At 40.6% G+C, this 12,724-nt stretch overlaps 1 protein-coding gene across 2 annotated transcripts in view; it reads right to left on the bottom strand.

The window, feature by feature from the left end:
* ASCC1 (activating signal cointegrator 1 complex subunit 1) overlaps nucleotides 1-12,724 on the bottom strand; it is an 86,654-nt gene that overhangs the window by 71,934 nt on the left and 1,996 nt on the right. For both annotated transcript variants that reach the window (XM_081224239.1, XM_081224238.1), the window contains exons 3-5: nucleotides 11,365-11,464; nucleotides 6,891-6,988; nucleotides 1,082-1,260 (exon numbers count right to left, since the gene is read on the bottom strand). In XM_081224239.1, the coding sequence (XP_081080365.1) occupies nucleotides 1,082-1,260; nucleotides 6,891-6,988; nucleotides 11,365-11,464 (377 nt within the window). The remainder of the gene's footprint in view (nucleotides 1-1,081; nucleotides 1,261-6,890; nucleotides 6,989-11,364; nucleotides 11,465-12,724) is intronic.

Below are 12,724 nucleotides of genomic sequence, written 5' to 3'. Positions count from 1 at the left end.
CCACAACTACCGAGCCTGCGCTCTAGAGCCCACGAGCCTCAACTAGTGAGCCCAAGTGCTGCAACTACTGAAGCCCGCACGCCTAGAGCCTGTGCTCTGCAACAGGAGAAGCCACCACAATGAGAAGCCTGCACACTGCAACGAAGAGTAGCCCCCGCTCGCTGCAACTAGAGGAAGCCTGCACGCAGCAACGAAGACCCAACGCAGCCAAAAAAAAAAAAAAAACCCACAGTAACATATCACTACACACTTATTAGAATGGCTAAAATGAAAATGCCAACACCACCAAATGCTGGCAAGGATGCAGAACAATTGGAACTCTCTTATGCTGTTGATGGGAATGCATAGTACAGGCACTCTGAGAAAGTTTGGTAGTTTCTTGTGAAGTTAAACATATACCTACCATATATCCCAGCAATCCCACTCCTGGATATTTACTTTAAAGAAATGAAAACTATGTTCACATAAAACCCTGTACACAGATGTTTATAGTAGTTGTATTCATAACTGCCAAAAACTGGAAACAAATGAATGAGGACAAACTAGTGAAACATACCACAACTCAGATGAACCTGAAAGCCAAAACCAATCTCAAAAGGTTACATACTGTATGATTCCACTTATATGACATTCTCAGAAGACAACGCTATAGTAACCAAGAAGAGATCAGTGATTGCCAACGTATGGGGTGAGGAAGAGGTGACTGTAAGAGACAACATGAGGAAGTTTTGGGCGGGAGTAGAGCTATTCTGTGTCCTGATTGTGGTCGGTGGCTACAGAAACCTATACATGTGTTAAAATGCATAAAAATACACCCACAAAGTGCAGAATAGTGTGGATATTAGGATGATCCTTTTGGGTCTTCAACATCCTTTAAAGGATATTTCTGTAACATAGAAACTTATGTGCTGATATGTCTATATATTTTTTGCAGTTCAGAATTAAAAGAAACCATTAGAAATGGTTCCCTTTTTCAGTGGGAGAAGAGACTTGTATCTTTCTACTGTTTGAATTATGAGTCATTTTTGTACTCTTCTTTATATTTTTTCTTTAACTTTTTGTTTTGTTGTTTGCTGCTTACCATGGAGCACTTCTCCAGTACTTCCTCCTGGAACTTCAGAAATCGCTCCTGAACCTCAGCTTCATTGAGGAAAAAGGCAAGGAAGTGAGTGAAGGGCTGTTTTCTTCTAAAAGTGAGCAAAAGAACATCAATCCGAGTTCGGGCTGAAATTACACCACTTCGATTCTGGCCAGTGATTACTGTAAGCAAAAAAAAAAAAAAAAAGGCAAATATTAAAATGCTCAAGGACCATCAAATGGTTGTAAAATAGGTGACCTCTTGAAACTGTCATCTCTGGAGAATAAAATTGTCATGAACGTGTACATAATTCTAAACAGGGGACAGTACCAAGGGTAAGAAAGCTGTTAATGAATTCAGTCTAAGCAGAATGAGGTTTAAAAACAGAATAACCTTAAGACCATCTGATGAAGTAGAGAAGTGAGTTCAAAAGCTACAAGCAATCCCTCATACCTGGCTGGTATGAATGTAAAATGAAAATGGTACAGCTGCTATGGAAAAGTTTGGCAGTTCTTTGAAAAAGTACACAGAAAAATACCATGTGACCCAGGAATTCACTCCTAGATAGAAACTCAAAGGAAGTAAAAACGGGTGTTCAAAGAAAAAACCTGTACAGGGACTTCCCTGGTGGCACAGCAGTTAAGAATCCGTCTGCCAATGCAGGGGACACGGGTTCGAGCCCTGGTTCAGGAAGATCCCACATGCCACAGAGCAACTAAGCCTGTGCGCCACAACTAATAAGCCTGTGCTCCAGAGCCCTTGAACCACAACTACTGAGCCTGCGTGCCACAACTACTGAAACCCATGCGCCTAGAGACCGTGCTCTGCAACAAGAGAAGCCACTGCAATGAGAAGCCCACACACCTCAATGAAGAGTAGCCCCCGCTCGCTGCAACTAGGGAAAGCCTGTGCACAGCAACGAAGACACAATGCAGCTAAAAATAAATTAATTAATTAATTAATTTAAAAAACCTGTACAAATGTTCATAGCAGCTCTGTTCACAAAAGGCAAATGTCCATTAACCAATAAACAAATAAATAAAATGTGGTATTTCCATACACTGAAATATTACTCAGCCAAAAAAAGGAGTGAAGTATTGATACATGCAAAAACATGGATCAATCCTGAAAACATTATGCTAAGTTAAAGATGCCAGACACAAAGGCCACGTATTGTATGTTTCCACGTATAGTAAATACCTAAACAGGCAAATTCAGAGAGTCAGAAAGCAGATTAGTGGTAGCCAAGAGCTGGGGAGTAGTGAGGAATGGGGAGTGATTGCTTAATGGGTATGGGGTTTCCTTTTTGGGTGATAAAATGTTCTGGAACTAGGGCTTCCCTGGTGGCGCAGTGGTTGAGAGTCCACCTGCCGATGCAGGGGACGCAGGTTCGTGCCCCGGTCCAGGAGGATCCCACATGCCGCGGAGCGGCTGGGCCCGTGAGCCATGGCCGCTGAGCCTGTGCATCCGGAGACTGCTCCGCAACGGAAGAGGCCGCAACAGTGAGAGGCCCACGTACCACAAAAAAAAAAAAAAAATGTTCTGGAACTAGACAGTGGTGAAGGTTGCACAACACTGTAAATATGCTAAATGCCACTGAATTCAACACTTTAAAATGGTCTAAATGGTAAATTTTACATTGTGTATATTCTGCCATTTAAAAAAAGAACAATATATCACACAGAAATTCAAATAACAATAAAAAATTAAGAACAAAAAGAGTGGAGCTTTCTGTCATGTAAATTTTACCTCAATTTTTAAAAATACTGTGGCAGAATTTTTAGTGATTCACTATAGTAAAAGAGCAGAAGAGAGTCTACTACAGTATATACAATCCTACCCTAACTGTATGAAAATATAAGGTTAAAGTAAAAGTTTTATCTATATCTGTATTGTATGTATGAATATCAAATTTCCACGCCTTGGTATAATTTGGTCTTCTTTGGTCTGGGCTGTCTTGACACATATGTAAACGAAAATAGGGGGAAAAGCCACAAAGCCTTAACACCACTGTCTGCAAAGAAAAAAAATCACTTAGGGATTATACAACCTCTGTTTAAGCAGAGATTAAACTTCTAGGTTCCAGAACTGGCAGTGCTCGGTCCAAAACAGAAACTAAGGAAAGGTGCAGAAGATAGGAACAATGAACAAAACTGGCATTTTAACAGACTATTTATTAAAGAGGAAAGGACAGACTTCTGAATATAAAATATTGAAGTATTAACTCTAATAACAGCAAAATGTGCTATGTACTTTCAAGACCACAAAGCTTGTTCCTTCCAAGCAACTGCAGAAGTCAGGACAAACAAATGGAATTATTTCTTTAATACTTCCCATTAAAGCACTTGAAACTTTCTAAAGAACAACCTATCTATTTCTTAATAAGAATGAAATTATCATACCCATTTTGTTGTAGAGAAACAAGATGGAAATTTCTAAGAAAAGAAGTAAATTATGAATGAATTAATTAACAGAAAGCCTAAAAATTGTTTGTCTAAGTAAAAAATTGACATAAGTAATAACCAAAAACTGTAAGAAGCTGAGATATGATATTTTCTAATGACATTATTTATATTTTCAAATAGGATACTTTGAGAATCCAAAAGACTCAGACGCCCAGTGAAGGGAAGTATCCTAGCAGGCATTCAAATAATGTGCTATAGAAATACTGACAAAGGAGGATTCAATGGTAAACTGGGACAAAATTAAAGGAAAGTAGAAATTATAATTATTTCTGCAAGAGGCAAAATATGGTGAGAAAATAAAAGGAAAAGGGATGGAGGGGATGGAAGCTTAAAATTCATGTTTATGTTTTATTTCTGTAAAAATTTAGTATAATATGCTAAATCTATTATTTTCCATTAAGAAGGTGGCTCAGTAGAGAATAAGACTAATAAGACATTTTCATTTTTTAACATAGAAAACTGAAAAGGGCACTTCAAAGGTGCTCAGGCTGATTTCCAGAAAAAGTTGAGCAAACAATTACTAAAAAGCAAATATGATGAGGTTAGAAATATTCTAAAATATTAGAATATTATATCTGAGAGGACCAGAATTTACATGGCATGGGCCTAAAGACTACAATAAGGGATACAGAGGAAGAAAACAATTAAAGGCACTGATGTGAAACTTTAAAAAAACCAATTGCCCAACTACAATGACAACAACATTTTAAAAGCATCTTCTTACATCCCATTGCCTGAGACTTCAAAACAGACTAGACCAGATCCTTATCTAGAGGACAAATTAAAACCTACTAGATCATTTTCTTCTCTAGTTTCTCTAATTTAGGAGAGGCAAAAGAAAATAACTAATTACAGCATATACCACGCCAATGCACCTGCAGTCGTGATTTCACATCACAACCCAATTTACTGTAAGCAATAAATTTGATTTTTCTATATACTTGACTCCCCTACAAGACCAATAAGCCAGTTTATCCTCTTGTTTTTCAGTTAAATCAGTTCCACTAAATTCTTACTTTTAATGATTAGACACACTTATTTTTCACACTTAAATATTTGTGCTTTTTAAGTCAAAATGGAATCTTAACAACCTGTCTAACCTTTTCTGGATAAGTTTTGGAATGACTCCAGTATCTTAAAATGGCTAAGGTCTCTACATTTATAGCATGTTATAATTTTTACCAAAATAAAAATTATTATCCATCTGTTGCTATATGCATAGAAAAAATGGGGAACAGATTCAACTATTAACAGCAATTATGGCTGAGGTTCATAACACAAGAGACTTCCCTTTATACTTTATATATAATCTCTACAAGTTTTTGTTTTTGAAAGCATGTATTAATTTTTAAATCAGGAAATAAAAAGAAATAAGCTTTAATGCAATTTATAAAATTACTTCAGTATTTGTAACTTGAACTTTAACAGTTAAGGAAAGACCCAAGTTTTTTTAACTGTAATTCTAAATATTTATTTCAGTGAGAGTCCTTCAAAAATGTCATTAGGGACTTCCCTGGTGGCGCAGTGGTTAAGAATCCACCTGCCGGGCTTCCCTGGTGGCGCAGTGGTTGAGAGTCCGCCTGCCGATGCAGGGGATGCGGGTTCGTGCCCTGGTCCGGGAAGATCCCACATGCCACGGAGCGGCTGGGCCCATGAGCCATGGCCGCTGAGCCTGCACATCTGGAGCCTGTGCTCCGCAACGGGAGAGGCCATAACAGTGAGAGGCCCACGTACCGCAAAAAAAAAAAAAAAAAAAAGAATCCACCTGCCAATGCAGGGAACATGGGTTCGAGTCCTGGTCCGGGAAGATCCCACATGCTGCGAAGCAACTAAGCCCGTGCGCCACAACTACTGAGCCTGTGCTCTAGAGCCCATGAGGCACAACTACTGAGCCCAAATGCCACAACTACTGAAGCCCGCGTGCCTAGAGCCCGTGTTCCACAACAAGAGAAGCCACTGCAAGAAGAAGCCCGTACACCGCAACGAAGAGTAGCCCCTGCTGCTCACCGCAACTAGAGAAAAGCCCGCGTGCAGCAACGAAGACCCAACGCAGCCAAAAATAAATTAATAAATTAATTTTTTTAAAATGTCATTAAAGTCCTAAAGCTAAAGTTTGCTGAAGTTACCAAGGGGCTGGGGAAATTTCTAGCACTTCATTGTCCAAAACAGGAGACCACACGCAGCTAGTTAAATTAAAAGTTAAATGAATTAGAATGAAGTAGTATTTAAAATTCAGTTCCTCAGTCACACTAGCCACACTTCAAGTAATCACAGTCCCATGTGGCTAGTGGCTCCTGCACTGGACAGTGCAGATACACAACATTTTCACAATCACAGAAAGTTCTCCTGGACAGCACTGCTCTAAAGTCAACTGCTACTTATCTGCCACAGTGATTATTCTTACACAGCACAAAATGAAAAGAGTACTTATTATTTTTTTCTCCTAAAACTTAATACAACCTATGAGTGATTATGGAAAATTGATTATTGGAGGCTGCTGCACTTATTCGACATTGAAGAAGTCCTACTGCTTTAGGATGAGTTTTTTAAAATTCTGTCCCTCCAGTGCCTCTCACTCAAAGCCACTTTACAGGGCTTCCCTGGTGGCACAGTGGTTGAGGGTCCATCTGCCGATGCAGGGGACATGGGTTCGTGCCCCGGTCCGGGAAGATCCCACATGCCGCGGAGCGGCTGGGCCCGTGAGCCATGGCCGCTGAGCCTGCGCGTCCGGAGCCTGTGCTCCGCAACGGGAGAGACCACAGCAGTGAGAGGCCCACGTACCGCAAAAAAAAAGCCACTTTACAACACAAGCCTACGCCCTTGGTTCACATTGTTGCTTTAGTACAGACACTTTCTGACGTGATCTCTATTGCTAAACTACTCTTCCTCACCTGACCAGTTATTTGAATCAGGTTGTTGTTTTAATTATTACTCTTACAATTTCCTTCCTAGTCTACAAAGCAAGATAAAAACAAGAGAACAATATGGAAAGGTCTGAACTTTATTTCAAATTTGCTGATCTCACTGTTTTTCTCTAATTCTAACTTGAAATAATTCACAACTTCATTTCAAGCTACTGAAGCATGAAAGAAATCTCGTCCACAACAAAATCTGGAAGCTTTATTCCATCAGTGCGTGGTGAAGTATAAAATTAAGGCCCAGGTACTCAATCAAGATAAGGTTGTATGACTGCATCTTTCTTCATTTGGGAGACTGACACTGATATAAAAAGGCCAATAGCTACAGAACCACATAAAGAATATAGTCACCAAACACCTCAGTTGGGTCACATTATTCCATACACACACACAAGTGATTCCAAATATAACATATATATTGGGTCTCACCAATTTCTCCTTCTTGTCCAGGCTTAGGAATGCTTATGGAAGTTTTGGTCTCCATTTCAAGTTTCTTCCTAGTGTCGCCCCTCTTTCCAACTATATGCCTATAATATAAAGAAAATTAATTAACGTAAGTCAAAATGTACAAGAATAAAGAACTCCATCATGTTTAAATCATACGTGGCCAGAGACACTCCCTCAAAGAAAAGTGCTTCAGTAAAAACTCAGTATCTGTACGGGAAATTACAAATCATACAGCTTTATAGAACATACTGCATTACACTCATTGGCAAACTGATATCCTACAGCCAATTCAACCACATAGAAAGAGTAACTATGCTCAATGCCTGCTTGCTTCTCAAAACTATATTCAGAGACTTCCCTCGTGGCACAGCGGTTAAGAATCCGCCTGCCAATGCAGGGGACACGGGTTCGAGCCCTGGTCCAGGAAGATCCTACATGCCGCGGAGCAACTAAGCCCGTGCGCCACAACTACTGAGCCTGAGCTCTAGAGCCCGCGAGCCACAACTACTGAAGCCCACGCGCCACAACTACTGAAGCCCACGTGCCTAGAGCCCATGCTCCACAACAAGAGAAGCCACCGCAACGAAAAGTAGCCCCCGCTCGCCACAACTAGAGAAAGCCCGCGCTCATCAACAAAGACCTAACGCAGCCAAAAATAAATAAATAAATAAATAAAACAAAAAAAACTATATTCAAAATCTGGGTCTGCAGTTCAGTGAAAGGAAAGCTGGCACAGTCTCACGGGGCACTTGAATGGGTCTACAGTTTGAAGGGGGAAAACCTTGTTCTCTTAGAGAGCCAATTAACTACATTATGAGTTCATCCTAAGGGAATTATCCTTGATTAATTAAATAAAGGTAAAGAGCTTAGCAAAGAGCAGGGTTCACCAGTCAGGACAGATTCAAGCACAGAGAGTAAAGAGGTAATCCTCAGGTTGAATTCAAACACACAGGCATGTTTTGTTTGGGAGATTTCACCTAAAAATTGGGAAATTTTACCTAAAAATATAGATTTCTAAGTTCTTTTGAAAAATTGGGAGATCTGACTACTCATGGCAAAAATAGGCTGGAACATGAGCTCGTTCCTAAAAATGGAACATGAGCTCATCACAAACCCTGTCCCTCCCTACTGTCTTTCACTGACTGCACCTCAATCATCTGCTGGCTCATTTGCATTACTTGCCTGGGCCTCCTAGCATAAATAATTCTGACAATCCAAGGTTATCTCCTGAAACCCATAGTAATTAGATGTGTTAAAGCAAATGAGACTACCGGATCCCAGGAGAAAAGTTTCAGAGTCTATAAAGCACTAAGAGACCATCACAGGACCATGAAGTTAAGAGATAAAGCTTCCTCATCAACAGTATTTCAGCTTCTATGATTTCAATTACAGTATCCAACAGCACGGGTGACTATGTCTAAAACTCTGCATTTGTTTTTTACATGGGGATAACCAAGCCCGGTTATTTCCATTAAGATCTACTGTAGTAAGCCAGTTTTTTATAAAACAAGATGTTTAGAAGAGGACGAGAACTCCACAATTTCCATGTGGTTTTTCTCTGTGTTGGGCTAGGGATTGTGCAGCACCAACTCCATCAGGCCTTTGTCTTTCCAGGCCTTATCAACAAGGGGAGCTTTCAACCAGGCTCCTGTTTGTTAGCACATGGCTAGTGGGCAAACTGACCGTAAGTAGTTGGCTCAAAGTGTTATTAATAGTCCAGGCACCTTAGGGAAGTGGTTGAGGTTAAAGACGCTTTAGAATCAAACCTTGGGCAAGTCATTTAACCACTCTAAGCCTATTTCCTCACTTATAAAAATGGAGTGAATAATACCTAAGTAACATAAGGTTGTTTTAAGGATTAAATGTGATCATTTATAAAAGGGTTTCCTAGTGACTGACACATAGCTCAGTACAGCCCATGCCATCCTCATTAAGCCCATGATGGCATCCTTCCAGTTAAGAGTACCAGACCCAAAAGAGGTTTACATGGAAAGTCTAAAACACTCACTACAATAAAACAGATACGCAGTGAAAGGGTGACTCCTTTATTGAATATGTAAGTGGAAATTCCTGCCAGATCAAGTGGTTCTCAATCTTGGCTACAAACTGGAATCACCTGGGGGCTATAAAAACTAATGATGCCTAGGTTCAGCTCCCAGAGATTTGGACTCAACTGGTCTGGGGTACACCTGGGTATCAGGAATTTTTAAAGCTCCCCAGGAGCTTTAAATGTGCACCTGAAGTTGAGAACCACAGTATTAGATCCAGTCCGTGGACACGTGTATCACCATTAGGTTTTGATTATAAATTACTCTGGTCAAGTAATCTCGTCCTTGATCCAAATAACCTTACATAAATGATTCATAAGAAAGAAATCTTCCTTGTATGACAATTATTTCTCAATAAGACAGGAAGGGAGGGAGGCAGGAAGGAGTCTTCCTAGTAAATATTGTCTATTAATTAGGATTTAGCTGAACCAATACCTAATCTAAATTGCAAGTCATCTGGAACAAAATGAGTACTTAGAATATATAGGATTCGGCCTCCCTGGTGGCGCAGTGGTTGAGAGTCCGCCTGCCGATGCAGGGGATACGGGTTCGTGCCCCGGTCTGGGAGGATCCCATATGCCGCGGAGCGGCTGGGCCCGTGAGCCATGGCCTCTGGGCCTGCGCGTCCGGAGCCTGTGCTCCGCAACGGGAGAGGCCACAACAGTGAGAGGCCCGCATACCGCAAAAAGAAAAAAAAAAAAAAAAAAAAAAAAAAAAAAAGAATATATAGGATTCAAAAGGTCATCAAGTTAGAATCAGATATTTAAGGAATCTTTACACACCTTAGCAGTAGCAAATATATACATTAAGGAAGACATGTTGCATTGATTTTATCAGGAACCTGAGCCACAACTTTCTAAAATCATGTTTCTTAGAAGAAAATGTCACTGGAACCCGAGAGGAAAGTGAGCTATCAGGATTAACATTTGGTTTCGCATTCAGCCACATTCCATAAGAATTTCATCCTTAATAGGTGTTTCAGGAGATTCTCAAGGTTGACAAAAATGAAACTACTTGCTTCTTGGAACTTAAAGGTATATGATTCCATATTTGTAGATCTCCTCTCATAGAGGATCAAGGACAGACTTTATTCATCTGGTACAACACAGAAAAAAAATCTATGACTTCCCAGACCAGCCTATCTCCAGAGGCACAAGCCCAAAAGAAGCCAGTCAGCCACATAAGCTAACCGTATTAGTGGTTAATAAGAGACAGAATGTGGTCCATCACGCAAGCAAGCAAGCAGAGACTGAAGTGATGGCAAAGCTTCCAAGCAATTTACATATAATGATAACTCTGGAAAAAGCGTATCAGTATTTGACAAGCGTTGGAGAATAACAGGACATATTCCTACCTTCAAGAAGCTTCCCATCTAGTGGGAAAAATATCAAATAGCACACAAATAAATATAAACATAAGACTGAGAAATGCTACAAAGGAAAAGTAGAGGGTGTTATGAAAACATATAGTAGGGTAATCAATGTGGCGGTGGGGATGTCGGTGTCAAAGCAAGCTTCCCTAAGGAAGGAGAATAAAACTAGCTAAGGAACAGGAGAGATTAATAAAAGGCAAAGGGAACAGCATATGCCAAGGCTCAAAGGCAGGAAGGAACACACACAGCACATGTGAAGAACTGAAGAAAACCAGTTAAGCTTAAGTGCGAAGCCAGGGAAACAGTGGTGTGAAATGAGGCTGAAAAATCAAGGCTGGCTAACTCATGTTCAAGATTTTGGCCACTGCTCTAAATGGAAGAGAATTCCGTCTTCAGAGGAAGGATGTTAATGGATTTCAAGCAAAGGTAGTAAAATAATCAGGTTTGCCTTTTAAAAAGATCATTCCACCCTCAATGTGAAGAACTGATTGGAAGAGAGAGCAAGAATCAATGTGGAGAGACCAGTAAGTAGGCAACTTGAAGTAATTCACAGACGAGGCAGCAGGGTGGCTATAAAGAAAGAGATTAAGTAGATTCAAAAGATATTTAAGGGGCTTCCCTGGTGGTGCAGTGGTTGAGAGTCCGCCTGCCGATACAGGGGACACGGGTTCATGCCCCGGTCCGGGAAGATCCCACATGCCGCGGAGTGGCTGGGCCTGTGAGCCATGGCCACTGAGCCTGCGCATCTGGAGCCTGTGCTCCGCAATGGGAGAGGCCACAACAGTGAGAGGCCCGCGTACCGCAAAAAAAAAAAAAAAAAAGATATTTAAGAAGCAAAATCAACAGGACTTGGTGACACATGTGAAATGATGAAACTGATCTACAATCAGTCCTTAGAAATTCTAGGACATTAAACACTAAACCATTTTATCACTAGTAATCAAGCATTGCAATAAGTGTGGAAAAGAGAAGAATCCACTTCCTGCTATGTTTCCTAGAAATGCCTTCCCATGAAGTTGCCGGGGGCCTCACTCACTTGTAGAGCAGGCTGGGGGCCTTCACAGTACACCGGAAACCTTGCGGGGTCTGCACCACCTCATAGGCTTCACAGGACTCTTCTGCACATTCCACGAGACCTGTACAGAAATGGTAACATCTCGCTCAGAGCTGCTGCTCTATGGACAACAGTCTGCTTTCTCCCCAGCTGTCCAACCACTCTCGAGGTTTAAAAAAAGCAATACACACACACAAAAAAAACAGCCATACACTTTACACTACAGAACACTGCTCTGATATTCCTTCTGACCTGCTCTTAGAAGAAAAATAAAGAATAAAAAACACATGACTATTTTAAATCTTCCAATCTTGGAACCATGCAAAAGGAGTACTTACATACCACTATTTAACTGTTTTCTCCCAGAAAGCTAAGACAGTAAAAATTTTTGTACTGTTTTTTTCTTTTGGAGATGTGTTTCATGTAACAAAAAATTCATCCTCTTAAAATGTACAACTCAGTGGTTTTTAGTATTAAAACACAAAATCACTTCAGTGAATGAGGTAGGAGTGATACTGGAGAACTTACTCCATACAGCCAAGACAAAGAGAAAGGAGGAGGGTGAAATAAAGGGGCTCAAGGCCCCAAGGCAAAAGGGAAACAGTGGGGAGGACCAAGGGGAAGACTATTCCCCAAGGCTTAGGGCCTAATGGAAAAGCTTACAAAAGAAAAAGGAAGCAGAGAACCTGAAAGGCCCTGTTTGTGCATTAAACCCAAGTCCAAGTTAATCAGCCTGAAAATATTGCCCATCTCAACAGTTTAGTTTAATTCTTAAAAATTATTCCTATTTGGGGCTTCCCTGATGGCGCAGTGGTTGAGAGTCCGCCTGCCGATGCAGGGGACACGGGTTCGTGCCCCGGTCCAGGAAGATCCCACATGCCGCAGAGCGGCTGGGCCCGTGAGCCATGGCCACTGAGCCTGCACATCCGGAGCCTGGGCTCCACAACGGGAGAGGCCACAACAGTGAGAGGCCCGTGTACCGAAAAAAAAAAAAATTATCCCTATTTTAAATAGTAATAATGTTGGTTGTGTACTTGAAACTGCCTGTATATGACTGTAAAGAAGAAAAGAAAAAATACAACACAACAATTATAATAACAACAGCTAACACTGGGCACATGTTCATTTATTTCAATAATTTATAGAAATTACTTCATAGCTTTACAGATAAAAGAACTTCATTTTGCCACAGATTATTAATGATTAATATTAATAATTAACTAAAATTACCCCATATTACATTTAAGCCTCTGCACAAAGATGAGACATAACCTGATGTATGAACTGAGAACACCTCATCAAACTCATCTGTCTCCTCAGACATCAACACAAAGGGAGCTAT

This window comes from Mesoplodon bidens, assembly GCF_964165515.1.
Source record: "Mesoplodon bidens genome assembly, chromosome: 1".
NCBI lineage: Eukaryota > Metazoa > Chordata > Mammalia > Artiodactyla > Ziphiidae > Mesoplodon > Mesoplodon bidens.
Note: the sequence above shows the minus strand (reverse complement) of the source record. Positions and strands in the feature narration are given on the sequence as shown.